The sequence below is a fragment of the Spinacia oleracea genome, chromosome 4 (genome assembly GCF_020520425.1).
Source record: "Spinacia oleracea cultivar Varoflay chromosome 4, BTI_SOV_V1, whole genome shotgun sequence".
NCBI lineage: Eukaryota > Viridiplantae > Streptophyta > Magnoliopsida > Caryophyllales > Amaranthaceae > Spinacia > Spinacia oleracea.
Genome location: NC_079490.1, coordinates 157789656 through 157806325, shown reverse-complemented (window position 1 = coordinate 157806325; position 16670 = coordinate 157789656). Strand labels below are relative to the sequence as shown.

Genomic DNA, 16670 nt, shown 5'->3' with positions numbered 1-16670 from the left:
CTTAGCGTTTTCAATAACCGTTATCTGAACGTTGCTCCCCATTTTATGGGGGTTCATAACATGCCAAACAAGTCTTTTTTAGACGCTTGTGTGCCATACACAGTGTTTATTAACCTACCTTGTACCACTATTTCTCTTCCGCTCCTTACCGTGTGTCTCAAGTTCTAGAGGTACTTCATGGAGACTCCTAGTGGTCATTGGCTTAACATCAGTGTCATATTCTATATTGGAAACTCAGCCACAAATTGCCCTTGAAAAATGTCATCGCGTAGATGGTGTTCTAAAGGCATGTCCAACAACCACAAACCAAAACAAGAGGAGCAGTCTGCCCTTTCGGTATGTAATCTTGTGGGTTTTGTTAATTTAGTTTGTGTAATGGTCTATAAAGGCCTTAGTGTAGTTTTAGCTTGTGGTTTGTAATTGTGTAATGACTATTTATTTTCTGCAATATTAAGCATATGTCAAAAAAAAAATCTTCATTGATCTTTTATGTTTTTACAAGCGCCTGTATTGTTTGTTCTTTCTTGTTATACTGTTTGTTCTTTCATGTTGTTTTTTTAAAATATAATTCATCATAAAATTGTTTATAATTGTTGTATTAATTGTTATTTCTTCTGGAATTTTATGTTCTTTATTATATTAATTGTTTGCTTTTTTTGTTGAATTTGTTTATTTGTTCAGAATAATCCTCTGGTTAATGTCCATAATGAAATTGTTCATGCTTTTTGTTTTATTTGTTCATACTTTTTGTATTCTTTGTTCTTTCTTGTTCTATTACTAAGCATCTTTTAAACCCTTGTTCTTTCTTTTTAACCTATTTGTTTTCTTTGCATGTTCATCATTTTCAAATCAGTAAATATTCACTTTTAAATTAGTTGTGATCATCATATCAAATTACTTACTATTTTCATTTTCAACCTACAACAATGAGGAAATTGAAACCGTAAAAGTCAAATATTGTGTTAAAATCTTCATACACACACACTCAAGAGTATAAGAACTCAAGACTATATCAAAAGCAAGATTCAAGATTGAAGATATAGAAAAATAAGTGGATTTTTTCTACCAATATCTTGTAATTCAAGTACACTTTTACATAGGCAATGCCTAAAATGTTTATTTTTTTGGTAAAATTTATTATATGACATGTTTTAATTGCTAAATATTTCTAAATATATGTTCAAAATAATAATACAGTAATGCAATAACTAAGTGCATTTTAAAATTAGTAAATACTCATTTCACAATAAGTATATAAATGTTTATTTCTAAATTGGTTGAATAAATGAGAATTGCCAATTAGTTAGACAAACGTTCATATTCGAATGAGTAGATAAATGTTCATTTCCAAATAAATAAATAAATGTTCACTTCCAAAATAATAAATGTTCATTTCTGAAATAGTAAATGTTCATTTCCAAATAAATAAATAAACATTCATTTCCAATATAGTAAATTTTCATTTTAGATGGGGGTACAACTAGCTCTGGTTATACACGGGCACAACCAAAAATTTGCGTGTAATGATTAAGGATGTCAATGAGGCGAAGCTGATGCAGATGTAGGTCCCTCCATCCCCATCCCCACCTAAAATTTTCATCCCCATCCTCGCCCCATCACCCATGGCGGGTACAAAATTCATCCCCATCCCCGCCCCAATGGGTATAAACTAAAATCCATCATCCCCGCCCCACCACCCGACTGGGTATCCATCCCCGTCTCATCCCCGCCCCATATCTAGGCCAATGCCAGCAAACATTTTACATATATGCGGAGTAATGAAAATTTAACTTTAGAAAAAGTACCTTATGACTAAAGTAACATATATAATCGAAAAAAATACTCATCTTACCAAAAAAAAATCAAACAAAAAAACTTAAAAATCTAACCTAAATTCTTAGTATCACCTAAGCGAATAAATCCATACCTACTCCATCTATGGCGGTATGAAGTTGGGCGAGTGGGGATGGGGCGAGGCGGATGGGGAGGGTTCAACACAAAATCCACACCCGTTCCATCACCTATAACAGGTACGATTTTTATACCCATCCCCGCCCCATGATCCACCAAACCTACCCCATCCTCAGGGCGGATGCGAGACGCCCACAAAACCCACCCACTGACATCCTAGTAATAATTATTAAACACAAATAGGAATTTACCCAATCTCATGGAATTATTATCGGTGGCCCCCTGTCGGCAAATGTAACGTGGCAAATTGAAATTGCAACTGTAATTGTAATCGTAAATTGTGCGCGTTATACTGTCTATTAGATAGATTAAGGTAAGCTAAAAAAAATCTCTAAAATTCTTAGAGGCCTTCTCTCTAGACTAGTCTAGACTCCCTCTTCTTCTTCTTCTTCTCCAATCCGCTCCTTCCATCTTCCTACTCTTCATCCTCTTTCTCTTCTCCATCCTCTCATCTCCTACCCTTAATCTCTTAACTTCCATGTCTACATCTCTTTCATCCCAGAAAACCATAAAGAAATCACTCGAGGACAGGATCCGCAGAATGGGTCCTCGAGTAAAGTTCGATCCGACGGAAACCCAAAAAGGGGATAGAACATACCCAATGGTTGTCATTGGAAATTTTATTGACTACCGAGCTTTTTCCGAAATGGCTATACAAAAATGGGTCTGCAACAAATGGCTTTTCCATGGCGAAATCAGAGTGGAAAAGGTAAATGATTTGTTCTTTTTCCACAGTTCCAATATTGTTGATCGAGATAACCTTGTTGATCTTGAAACTGCGAACTATCAAGGGGCCCTTTTAGTTCTCAAACCATGGTTCCCCGGGGCTGCTTTTACGAATATTCCGTTCGACCATGCCTCAATCTGGGTTCGAATTGAAGGCATCCCTCTCACCTCGAATGAAATTCCGACAGCATCTCGTGCCTTGAAGTCTATGTTAAAAACCCTATACTTTGATGCTGACTCAAAGAAAGAAGGCCCAAAGAAGTTCCTTCGTGCTCGAATGTCAGTACCGCTCAAATCTCCTCTCATCCTAGGGTTCTACTTTGAGGATGAATCTGACCGTATCCACTGGGTCGATTTCCGGTATGAGGGTGTGTTCGAGTATTGTCCAACCTGTGGGCTTATTGGGCACAAACGGGCGAGATGTAAGGCTACTCTGACCGAAATCCATAATTCCCTCAGTGAAGTTTTAAACAAGATATGTGTTGCGAGTGAAATTTTTGTCTCAGAAGAAGAATTTATCCCTCTTTTTACAAACAAGCTCATTGGGTTAAAGAGGATTGAGCGACTCCGAACATCATTTGTTAATCTAGTCCACTATGAGAGGATCCGGCGACCTGATGAAGAGGGAGATTCGGAGTCGGAGTCCTCTAGCAGTGATGGGGCGAGCCACTCTAGTAATAATGCGGACTCTCCTCCTCACCCCCCAAGGAGGTCTAACGGTGGTGGGTGTAGTAAAAGGAAAAGATTTGGGCCAAACTCAGATGATGATTCTGACGAACCGCTACAGAAACGGCCGTTGTGGGAACGCCGGGGGATCCGTTTCCCGGGTGCCCTTCCCCCAACCTCGATCAAGCCACCGGCGTGCCAACACCAGAGTCATGCCAATAATGGTCGAAAACGGAAACACTGTTCAGCCATAGCCCATCAAAATGTGTTCGTTAGACTGAGGAAGAAATTAAAGAGCTCTGGTTCAGGGCCCACCTACCAAGTACAAATGTAATTCACCTTCTTAATTTGGGTGCATGGGAAATCGAAGTTTATTGATGGCACTCAGAGTATAGCTTCTAATCCCCCCTTTTCACGTATGTTAGTTGTTCCTTCACCTCCAAAATCCAAGCTCCAAGATTTTCTCTTAAATACTTCTGCTGTCCAGTTGTATGCTCTGTTATGTTTTAGTCTCATTAACTCCCAGTCAGCTCCGCCACCCTATAAACCAAAAAAACTCAGAGCTACCCCCGTAAATCAGGAAAACCCATCCCCTACCATGGCCTATAACCTTCCCCCCATTAAATCCACTCAATTCTTTGCCTATTTAACCCAGGACAATCTCCCCACAATCACTATCCCTTCTCCATCTCATATCCTCCCAAATGAACCCCTCCTCTCCTGTGCTTTCCCTAAAAAGAACCCACAACCTATCCCCAGCATGGTAAGCCCAAACAACCACAAAGAACCCCCTAAGCCCATGGACCACTCGGTGTCTTTCTTTATAGACCCAGAATTCTGGATTACGCTTGATGAAAATGATAGACTATCCTTCCCTGACCCAAATGTCTTTGACCCGTTTGCACCAAAAAAGAAAAAACCATGTCAGTTCAAAGCCTCCTCCTCAAACCCAAACCCACCCATATGTGGTAAAGGAAAAGCTGTGCTAAGTGAAGCTTCCTCCACCGAGTCGGACTCGGACTCCTCTGCGTACTCCTTCACTTTCGATCGTCCAGGGGGCCTTGTTATTGGTCGGCCAGTTACCCCAAGAAACTCGCCTACTTCATCCCCGAACCCTAATGCTTCCCCCACCAGTGACGACTTCATGTCTGTGGGCTCTGAATTGTCTGACCCAATGGAATTTTCTGTACCATCTGCTGGATTTTCTTCCTCCCCCTTCCGCTTGGGAGCCTCCACGAACCAAGCCCACTGGCCAAAGCGTAAGAAGTCAGCAAGAACTATCAAATATGAGCGCAGGTTTCGGTCCTCCTCTCGAAAATTTGGAAGGGAACTTGGCGAGAGCAGCAATGCACCTCCCCCACTTGACCCTAGTGAGGAACTGGTGGCTGCAAAAAGGAAGAAAACTCAGAAAGAATTCTATGGCAAGAATGAGATGAGGTTTGGCTACTCCTTGGATGATCTCCCCGTGTTCCTGTCTTCCTCAGATGATGAGGGTGTGGCGCCTGGCCCTTCACAGCCCCCAAAGTTTAAATGAAGATGGTTGCGTGGAATTGTAGGGGCCTCAATGATACTTCCTCCCCTACTTTTCCCTTCCTGAAGTGGATGGTGTCCTCCTGTAATGTTGATCTCTTGTTTCTTAGTGAGACTAAGTGTAGTGTAGAATATTTGAAACCCTTTTCAGTTAGCTGGGGTTTCTCGGATTGTAATGGTGTCGATGCCACCAATAGTTCTGGTGGTTTATTTGTGTGTTGGCACAGTAGGCTTAATGTGTCGATCTTGTTCCTAGATGATAATTATGTTCTCTGTAATGTGCTTAATGAAGTGATTTCTTCCTTTTACGCCCTGTTTGTTTATGGCTCGCCATACCTAGTTGATCGTGAAAGTGTATGGGCAAGCTTGAGAGCCTTAATTTGGGCTCACCCGGGAAACATTGTGACCATGGGAGATTTCAACCAACTGGAAGGCCCAAGCCAGAAATTGGGTGGCAACCCATGTATCCTAGGCTCTCGGACCTTTTTGAACTGGAAAATTGATTGTAGTCTGCTAGACATCCCTTCCCATGGTGCCACATTCACGTGGACAAATAATAGAGATAATGGGGCTGCTATCTATGAAAAACTGGACAGGGGGTACTGCAATTCGGCCTGGCGAACCTCGTTTCCTAATGCAGTAATGTGGAACTTCCCCATCCTCTTATCAGACCATGGTCCTATCTTGTTGGATTGCAACCCAAACCCAAACAAGCGGCGTCGGCCGTATAGATTCGAAGCATGGTGCCTTGACTTCCCTCAGCCGAGAACTATCGTCCAAAAGGCGTGGGAAACACAAGTAAACGGGTCAGGTATGTATCAGCTACAAAGGAGAATTCGGACGTCCCTCAAAAATTGTAAAAAGTGGTGTCTTGATTTCAAACTCGATACCCAAATTGACTGGCACCATATTCATGAAGAATTACTTGTCTCCCAAGATGGGATTGCCTCGATGGGGCGAGTGAACGAGGAGAAGGTCCATCGTAAGAAAGTTGAGGAAGTCATGCTCTCTAAACTTTCCTACTGGAAACAACGCTCGAGATCAAAATGGGATTGCCTAGGAGATCAAGGGACGGCCTTTTTCTACCGTGCAGCCCAATCCAGGAAATGCCGAAATGACATTAAAATGCTCCAAAATGAAGATGGGGACTGGCTCTCAAGTGATGCAGATATTAAAGGAGAATTTGTCAAGTTCTACAGGCAGCTCTTTGCCTTTCATGATCCGCCAGCAACCCACGAGGCTACCCTTTTGAATTGGCAACCCCACATCAACCGATTATCTCCTAGCCATGTGTTATTGTTGACTAACCCTTTCTCTGTGCAGGAAATAGAGGATGCAATGTTTAGTATGGAAGGCCATAAATCCCCCGGCCCAGACGGGGTTCCGCCTTCTTTCTTCCACAAACAATGGGAGGTCACCAAACCGACAGTCCTAGAGGTCGTGCAAGGCTTTTCGCGGGAGGTAATATGTTGAGAGAAACTAATGAGACTTTCATTGCCATAATTCCCAAAAAAGATAAGCCAGAAAAGGTGGGGGACTTCAGACCGATTAGCCTATGCAATACGTCATACAAAGTTATTTCGAAATGTTTGGTGAGGCGTTTGAAACTCATCATGGGAGACATTGTTAGTGAGAACCAGAATGCATTTGTACCTGGAAGAGCAATAGCGGACAATGCGCTTGCAGCCCACGAGCTCCTTCGTCTTGTCAAAAAGTCCAAACGGCGGAACCTTGCGGTGTTTAAGATTGACCTTAATAAGGCCTATGATCGAATACGATGGGACTTCTTAGAATGGGTACTTACCCACATGCAATTTCCTCCCTCCTGGATTAGGTGGATCATGCAGTGTGTTTCCACGGTGTCTTACTCAGTTTTAGTAAATGGAGAACCAACGGAAAGAATTGTTCCTTGCTCGGGCCTCCGTCAAGGGGATCCCCTATCCCCTTATCTCTTCATTTTGTGTATGGAAGTCCTTTCCTCGAAGCTTCATCATATGCAACTTTCGGGTGAGCTGGGTGGTCTGCAAATCTCGCGTTCGGCCCCAAAGGTGAACCACCTTTTCTTCGCGGACGATGCTTTGTTCTTCCTCGAGGCTAATTTCGTAGAATTTAGAGTCATGAAGAAGGTTCTAAATGAGTTTTGCGCTATATCAAGGGAAATGGTTAGTCTCCAAAAGTCCTTTGTAGTCTTCTCAAAGCATACCCACCACAAATTTAAACGCATGCTCCATAAGGTGCTTGGGGTTGGGGAAGAAGGAAAACTAGGAACTTACCTAGGCTGTCCAATGGATGTCGACGGCAGAACAACTTCAGTCTTTATGGACCTCACTCACAAGATTTCCCAGAAGCTATGCTCATGGCAACTCTCAAAGCTTAGCCAAGCGGGTAAACTCATCCTTATCAACGGCATTCTTGTGGCTATGGCAAGCCATGTTCTCTCTATCTATATGATGCCTAAGTATGTGCTGAAGCGTATAAACTCCCTGCTATTGCGGTTCTTCTGGTCATCGTCCATGAGCTCGCGGCCTATTTATTGGAGGAAGGCCGATGTTATTCAACAACACAAAGCTGATGGAGGGCTTGGTGTGCGCAATATTGAAAATCTAAATAAGGCACTCTTGTTCAAACAAGCGTGGCGGATGCACTCTAACCCGAGCTCGCTCATGGCTCAAATTTTCTCTAGTAAGTATCAAAGCTCCTGGTTTGAGAATAGCAAGAATGGGATCATCCCCCACTCTGTTTCGTGGGGTGCTAGGAGTATCATGCGCAGTGTGGGCGATCTCAGCTCGGGATTGCGGCGAGTAGTGGGAGACGGAAGACAAACGCACATCACGGAGGATGTATGGGCGACCTCGACACGGCTCTCTTTCAAACAACAAGGGAGTATTGACCCAACCAGACCGGTTTGGGTCGCAAACCTCATCAGCGAAAATCGGTCGTGGAAAGCTTCGGAGATTTGGCGACATTTCGACCCCCCATCAGCTAGGATAATCCTAGCTACCTATATTCCCAAGGTGGAGATGCCGGATAGTTGGGATTGGTGGCCAGAAAAACAAGGTAATTACTTCATTCGATCAGGCTACTGGCTACTTCAGAAGAAAGGTAATCATCACCTACCCCCAAGCAGATTCTGGGCATCATGGTGGAAGCGTAGAGTGTGGCCGAAATGGAAACTCTTCATTTGGAAACTTATTAATGGGGCAATTTCTACAAGACAAAACCTCAGATTGAGGAACATGGATGTACCTCCACATTGTGTCATGTGTGGGAGGGCAGAGGAGACGGCGACTCATCTCTTCAAAGCATGTGATGTGTCAAAGCATATTTGGAAGGCTAGCCACCTAGGGATTATTGCTGATTCATATGGTGATGTCGATTTTGGTACTTTGGTTACAAATTTCTTACTGTTCATCATGAGGGAGGATGGAAAAGAGGAAGCTAGAATTGTGGAGTTTCTTGGGACTCTCTGGAGTATATGGATCCATAGAAATTACTGTTTGTTCAACAATGTGCCTCCAAACCCAGCAACCATTATGGGTACTCTCCTGTCATGGAAATCGAGGTGGTTTCGCTCGTTTGGGAAGGATAGCAATCTGACTACTACTTCACATTCGAGACAGGGGATTCAACGTGACCTGTCTTGGGCGACTAGGTCCCCAACTGTGGCTGCCCTTCCTACTTTGGTGATAGATGGAGCATGGAAAGCTCGTGATATTGGTGGTAGCGCAGCTTGGGAGGCGGGCATTGGGTGGGCCTTACTCATTAATGGCCAGGTCATCGAGGAAGAGGGAGTACGGGTATTTGCGAACAACCCGAACCAGGCAGAGGCCAAAGCCCTCCTCCATGCGGTGAGTAGAGTTCCCTTGCACATTAGAGAATTGGTGATCAAAACGGATTCCTCAATGGTGATCAAGGCGATCAAAGACCGATCGAGTAGTGAAGCGGACATTAGACCAATCATAAGTGATGCAGTCTCTATCCTTGTAGATTATGATTATTGTAAGGTTATTAAAGTTAGTAGATCCTGTGTTATTAGGGCCCATAATCTTGCTGTAGCAGCAAGAAAAGGCTCCTAATTTTCGTTTATTCTATTACTACTGAGTTGTCAAAAAAAAAAAAATGTGCGCGTTATACAACTCCCCACACGGACACGACCACTTATAATTTTAAGATACGATACTGCAACGTCACTTCTTTATTTTTTTTATTTTTTTATTTTTTTTTTCCTTTTATATATAGGCTTAACGTACATAATTTAAAAATTGGTAATTTAACATACATATATATATATATATTGGTGTAATGATCTTTGAAGTCTTTAGTGTGGCTTAACATACCACACTAAAGTCTTCAAAGACCATTACACCAATTATAATAACAAAATACATAAATTTCGAAAGGACAACATGTTGTTCTTGATTCATCCCTTGATTGTTAATGGAGTCTTGTTTACACAATTTACTTTGTGCTTCATTGCCTAGACTTCTTACCGATGTGATTTCTTTATAGAAGATGACTTTGATGTTGGGCTGACAACCACTAGGAGGCCCCTTTGAAAACATGTAAAACTTAGGGTAAAAGGAAAAGAGCGGAAGAAAACAATGTGACGGTTTAGGAGGGCAGACCTTAGACACTCGTTTAGCATGCTATAACCCTAAAAAATGGGGAGCAGTGCTCAGATAAGTACTTTGAAAGCGTTGGGATCAACTCTCAACGCTAACCTAAAATAAAGACTAACAAAGGTTAATCTCCACAAACCCATCCCAATAACATCCAAACCAAAAGACATCGAACCTTCTTGCAAACCAAGACCCATTCCCTAGTCAAACATCTTAGACACCAACCCCTAAGTATACATCCAAAGAAGATTTTTTTTTTTGGTTCTACTACGAGGAGTTCCCACTGCCTTCGACGAGAGGACTAATCTCCCACGGGAGTTTGCATGGGTACCTCGATGGGCAGCATCCCTGCCAGTTGAGATTTTTTCCATTCCCAAGGCTCGAACCCGAGACCTTGGTTAAGGAGCAAGAGGCCCTTAACCACTCATGCCAACCTCAATTGGTACATCCAAAGAAGATTAATTCCCCCAACACATATCCTAATTGTAGCATGTAGGTTGTTCGTGGGTGTTTATGTTAGGTTATGATACATATGACATTACATAAATCATGCGGAAACAACCATTAACCCAGGACAACATATTATTTACACATAATCATATAGCATAATTTAGATGCATACTCTTTGTTGCGTGCCCTCCCTAGCTGCGCCCGAACCGAACAAGAACAAGTCTTTTAGGACTCCAAGTGTCGTCCCTCCGTAGATAGTCCACAGCACGTCCGGATCCGCCTTAAGATTGACCAACTAGAATCGCCCTTAAGGTACTAGAAAATTTCGGCACTTTTGAGCAAGATGTGTGTTTGATTTTCTCTCAAAAAACTCACTTTTGAATACTTTGAAACTTGTGTATAAATTATGACCCCTAGGCCTTTATTTATAGAGTTATGGAAAAGGAATCGTAATCCTAGTAGGATGCGAATTAATTGGAATTAGAATCCTACATGAATTCTATTTAATTAATTTATCCAATTAGGAATAGACATTTAATCATACACTGACTCTTGCAGATTCAGGAATCACGCATGAGCACAAACTCACACACACACGGCAGCCACAAGGGCTGCCCATGCGCGTGCGAGCAGCAGCCCGCGCATCACGGCCCACGCAGCCGTGGCCCTTGGCGCGCGCTGGGCCTGCCTTGCGGTAGGCCTGGGCGCTGCCTTGGCTGGGCTTGTGGCGCGCATGCTTGCTGGGCGATGGCCCCGGCTTCGTGCTGGGCCTTCGTCCGGCAAGCCTCGTCCGATGCTAATTCGTACGATACGCTTCCCATTAAATTTCCATTTCCGGAATCTATTTCCGATACGAACAATATTTAATATTTCCGATTCCGGAATTAATTTCCGTTTCGAACAAATATTTAATATTTCCGTTTCCGGAATTATTTTCCGATTCCGGCAATATTTCCGATTCTGACAATATTTCCGTTTCCGGCAATATTTCCGATTCTGGTAATATTTCCATTTCCAATAATATTTTCCGATACGTACCATGTTTCCGTTTCCGGCAACATCTACGACTTGGATAATATTCATATTTCCGATACGATCCATATTTCCGTTTCCGGCAATATCATCGTTTCCGGAGTATTCATTTCTTGCCTGTGACGATCTTAGCTCCCACTGAAACCAAGATCCGTCGGTTCCGAATATTCATAGATGGAGTATTTAATGCCATTAAATACTTGATCCGTTTACGTACTATTTGTGTGACCCTACGGGTTCAGTCAAGAGTAAGCTGTGGATTAATATCATTAATTCCACTTGAACTGAAGCGGCCTCTAGCTAGGCATTCAGCTCACTTGATCTCACTGAATTATTAACTTGTTAATTAATACTGAACCGCATTTATTAGACTTAACATAGAATGCATACTTGGACCAAGGGCATTATTTCCTTCAGTCTCCCACTTGTCCTTAGGGACAAGTGTGCATTTCCTAATTCCTTTGTCGCTCGATGCTTGCTCTTGAACATAAGGTAAGAGTTGTCATCCTTATTATGTCCAGAGGTGTTCCTCGGTTTCAGAGTTCAACTGATCAAATAAACAGATAATCATAGCCTATGATTCATCCGAGCACGGCCATGCATTTCACAGTTTCTAGCTCTCCGAGTGGCCTTGTACAACTTTTAAGCATCTCATCCCGATTTATGGGAGGACAATCCCAATCTTGCGATCTTGAGATTAGACTTCGTTTGATAGGTGACTACCTGAGCGTTGCCTTTATAGCCTCCTTTTACGGTGCGACGGTTGGTCAACGTCAAAGCAACCAGTTCTCAAACAAGTAATCTCAAATCACTCAGGTATTGAGGATTTAGTGTCTAATAATTTAATGAAATTTACTTATGACAGACTTTCATCTCTTACAGTAAAGTTTCATAGGTCTTGTCCGATACTAGTCTTCCCAAAGTAAGTATCTGTGCAAATGATTATGACATTGCCATGTCCACATAGTTCAAGAAACAGAACTACTAGTCATCTTGCACTCTAATCGTCTAACGTTTTCTATGCGTCCAATTTTATAGAAAACTCCAATTAGGGACCATTTTCAACCTTTGACATTCAAGTTCACTTGATAGACATTTCTTAGTCACAGGACTGGTCCTGACAGTCTATCTTGAATATGTCGTCAAATTGAAGGGACTCATCATTTAATAAACCACAAATTAAATGGAAAAATGAATTCCTTTCATTTATTGTGAATGATTAACCAATAATGTTTTACAAAGATTTAAACTCTAAAACTTTAAATCATTAAACAGAGACATCAAAGCCATTCTCCAATATGCTTGATTCCCATAGCTGCAGTGTGCGAGTTGTGCTTCGCTTGCGGCAGAGGTTTAGTTAATGGATCTGATATGTTGTCATCAGTTCCAATTTTGCTTATCTCGACTTCTTTTCTTTCAACGAACTCTCGTAGAAGGTGAAATCTACGAAGTACATGCTTGACTCTCTGGTGGTGTCTAGGCTCTTTTGCCTGTGCAATAGCTCCGTTATTATCACAATACAGGGCTATTGGTCCTTTAATGGAGGGGACTACACCAAGTTCTCCTATGAACTTCCTTAGCCATATAGCTTCCTTTGCTGCTTCATGTGCAGCAATGTACTCCGCTTCAGTTGTAGAATCCGCAATGGTGCTTTGCTTAGCACTTTTCCAGCTTACTGCTCCTCCGTTGAGGCAGAAGACAAACCCAGACTGTGATCTGAAATCATCTTTGTCGGTTTGGAAACTTGCGTCCGTATAGCCTTTAACAATTAATTCATCATCTCCACCATAGACCAGGAAGTCATCTTTGTGCCTTTTCAGGTACTTCAGAATATTCTTGGCAGCAGTCCAATGCGCCTCTCCTGGGTCTGACTGGTATCTGCTTGTAGCACTGAGTGCGTACGCAACATCCGGGCGTGTACATATCATAGCATACATTATTGAACCAATCAATGATGCATATGGAATCCCATTCATTCGTCTACGCTCATCAAGTGTTTTTGGGCACTGAGTCTTGCTTAGAGTCATTCCATGAGACATGGGTAGGTAGCCTCGCTTGGAGTCCGCCATCTTGAACCTATCAAGCACCTTATTGATATAAGTGCTTTGACTAAGTCCAATCATCTTTTTAGATCTATCTCTGTAAATCTTGATGCCCAATATGTACTGTGCTTCTCCTAGATCCTTCATCGAAAAACATTTCCCAAGCCAAATCTTGACAGAGTTCAACATAGGAATGTCATTTCCGATAAGCAATATGTCGTCGACATATAATACTAGGAAAGCAATTTTGCTCCCACTGACCTTCTTGTATACACAAGATTCGTCTGCGTTCTTGATGAAACCAAAGTCACTGACCGCTTCATCAAAACGTATATTCCAGCTCCTGGATGCCTGCTTCAATCCGTAGATTGATTCCTTTAGCTTGCATACCTTTTTAGCATTCTTTGGATCCTCAAAACCTTCAGGCTGTGTCATAAACACAGTTTCTGTTAAAACGCCGTTTAAGAAAGCAGTTTTGACATCCATCTGCCATATTTCGTAATCGTAATATGCAGCGATTGCTAACATTATTCGAATAGACTTTAGCATTGCAACTGGTGAAAAGGTTTCATCGTAATCCACACCGTGGACTTGCCTGTAACCTTTTGCAACCAATCTAGCTTTGAAAACTTCAAGTTTCCCATCCTTGTCCTTTTTCAGTTTGAAAACCCATTTGCTTCCAATGGCTTGGTAGCCATCTGGCAAATCGACCAAATCCCATACTTGGTTTTCAGACATGGAGTCTAATTCAGATTGCATGGCTTCTTGCCATTGCTTGGAGCTAGGGCTCGTCATAGCTTGCTTGTAAGTCGCAGGTTCATCACTTTCAAGTAATAGAACGTCATAGCTCTCGTTCGTCAAAATACCTAAGTACCTTTCCGGTTGAGATCTATATCTTTGCGATCTACGCGGGGTAACATTTCTAGATTGACCATGATTCTCACCAGATTCTTCTAAAGATCTCTGAGTTTCATCCTGAATGTCATCTTGAGCATTCTCTAGAGTTTGTTGTTCGACTCGAATTTCTTCGAGGTCTACTTTTCTCCCACTTGTCATTTTGGAAATGTGATCCTTCTCCAAAAAGACACCATCTCGAGCAACAAACACTTTGTTCTCAGATGTATTGTAGAAGTAATACCCCTTTGTTTCCTTTGGATAGCCCACAAGGATACATTTGTCAGATTTTGGATGAAGTTTGTCTGAAATTAATCGTTTGACGTATACTTCACATCCCCAAATCTTAAGAAAAGACACATTTGGAGGCTTTCCAAACCATAATTCGTATGGAGTCTTTTCGACAGCTTTAGACGGAGCTCTATTTATAGTGAGTGCAGCTGTATTTAGTGCATGTCCCCAAAATTCTAATGGAAGTTCGGCCTGACCCATCATTGACCTGACCATGTCTAGCAAGGTTCTGTTCCTCCGTTCTGACACACCGTTCCATTGTGGTGTTCCAGGAGGAGTCAATTCTGATAGAATTCCACATTCTTTCAGATGGTCATCAAATTCATAGCTCAGATATTCACCGCCTCTATCAGACCGCAGTGCCTTAATCTTCTTGCCTAATTGATTCTCTACTTCACTCTGAAATTCCTTGAATTTGTCAAAGGATTCAGACTTATGCTTCATTAGGTAGACATAACCATACCTACTGAAGTCATCAGTGAAAGTGATAAAGTAGCTGAAACCACCTCTAGCATTTGTACTTATTGGTCCACATACATCTGTATGGATTAAACCCAATAGTTCATTTGCTCTTTCTCCAACTTTAGAGAAAGGTTGCTTTGTCATTTTGCCAAGTAAACATGATTCGCATTTACCATAATCCTCTAAGTCAAATGGTTCTAGAATTCCTTCCCTTTGAAGTCTTTCTAAGCGTTTCAAGTTTATATGGCCTAATCGACAATGCCACAGATAGGTGAGATCTGAATCATCCTTTTTGGCCTTTTTGGTATTTATGTTATATACTTGTTTGTCGTGATCTAATAAATAAAGTCCATTGACTAATCTAGCAGATCCATAAAACATCTCTTTAAAATAAAACGAACAACTATTGTCTTTTATTATAAAGGAAAATCCCTTAGCATCTAAGCAAGAAACTGAAATGATGTTTTTAGTAAGACTTGGAACATGGAAACATTCTTCCAGTTCCAAAACTAGCCCGGAGGGCAACGACAAATAGTAAGTTCCTACGGCTAATGCAGCAATCCGTGCTCCATTTCCCACTCGTAGGTCGACTTCACCCTTGCTTAACTTTCTACTTCTTCTTAGTCCCTGTGGATTGGAACATAAGTGTGAGCCACAACCTGTATCTAATACCCAAGAAGTTGAATTAGCAAGTATACAGTCTATAACGAAAATACCTGAAGATGGAACGACTGTTCCGTTCTTCTGATCTTCCTTTAGCTTCAAGCAATCTCTCTTCCAATGCCCCTTCTTCTTGCAGTAGAAGCATTCGGATTCAGAAGTGGGTTGACTGACCTTCCTCTTTGCAGATTTGGCGCCAGTTTGCTTAGTTGGGCTGGCCTTGTTGCCACCTTTCTTAGCATTCCTCTTCTTTCCAGATTTCTTGAACTTGCCCCCACGCACCATAAGCACATCCTGCTTATCACTTTTGAGCGTCTTTTCAGCGGTCTTCAGCATACCGTGAAGCTCAGTGAGCGTTTTGTCCAGACTATTCATACTGTAGTTCAGTTTGAACTGATCATACCCGCTATGAAGAGAATGGAGGATGGTGTCTATAGCCATTTCCTGAGAAAATTGCTGATCCAGCCGACTCATATTCTCAATGAGTCCAATCATTTTGAGAACATGTGGACTTACGGGCTCGCCTTTCTTAAGCTTGGTCTCAAGAATTTGCCTATGAGTCTCGAATCTTTCGACTCGAGCCAGATCTTGGAACATGTTCTTCAACTCACTGATGATTGTGAAAGCATCTGAGTTGATGAACGTTTTCTGCAGATCCGCACTCATGGTGGCGAGCATTAGACATTTCACATCCTTGTTGGCATCAATCCAACGATTGAGGGCAGCCTGAGTGACCCCGTCGCCAGGAGCTTCGGGCATCGCCTCATCTAGGACATACTCCTTTTCTTCCTGCATAAGAACTATTTGCAAGTTCCTTTGCCAGTCAAGGAAGTTTTTCCCGTTCAACTTCTCCTTTTCGAGAATTGATCGAATGTTGAATGAATTGTTGTTTGCCATATTAAAAACTACAATTGAAAAGAATAAACAAATAAATAACCATTCACAGTTTCTCTTAATAAACTTAAATTCTAGCATACATGCATAATTCAGTGTTTATTAAGCATTTTATTCGAATTATGTGTTCCGGCAGGTGTGAATAAAATGATTCCAAGATCCTAAAATCATTGAAGAACTAAGCACAGTTTGTCGACTTAATCCTAGAACATCTTAGGTAAGCAAAAGCCTTTTGCTAATAGTCTAGAAACTATTCTTGGTTGATAGGTACGTCTAAGAACTTATTAGGTAAACCTATCGAATTTGCCACGACATAAAAGGACTCCTTACTTATATCGTTGAGTTTCACCAAAACTAACATGTACTCACAATTATTTGTGTACCTTGCCCCTTTAGGACCAATAAGTAACACCTCGCTGAGCGAAAACTATTA

General features: G+C 41.9%; 2 protein-coding genes across 2 annotated transcripts; both read left to right on the top strand.

The window, feature by feature from the left end:
- The first annotated feature begins 4893 nt into the window (after positions 1-4893).
- On the top strand, positions 4894-6366 carry LOC110784800 (uncharacterized). The gene has a single exon (XM_021989246.1). The coding sequence runs from the start codon at positions 4894-4896 to the stop codon at positions 6364-6366; it is 1473 nt and encodes a 490-aa protein (XP_021844938.1).
- A 140-nt stretch (positions 6367-6506) lies between these two features.
- LOC110784802 (uncharacterized) lies at positions 6507-8969 on the top strand. Its single transcript, XM_021989247.2, has one exon. It carries the CDS (start codon positions 6507-6509, stop codon positions 8967-8969), a length of 2463 nt encoding a protein of 820 aa, XP_021844939.1.
- The last annotated feature ends 7701 nt before the right edge of the window (positions 8970-16670 follow it).

Bases quoted from the DNA above. Each gene is read 5' to 3' on its own strand.
- LOC110784800 (XM_021989246.1), top strand. From the start codon at position 4,894: ATGAAGATGGTTGCGTGGAATTGTAGGGGCCTCAATGATACTTCCTCC.
- LOC110784802 (XM_021989247.2), top strand. From the start codon at position 6,507: ATGGGAGACATTGTTAGTGAGAACCAGAATGCATTTGTACCTGGAAGA.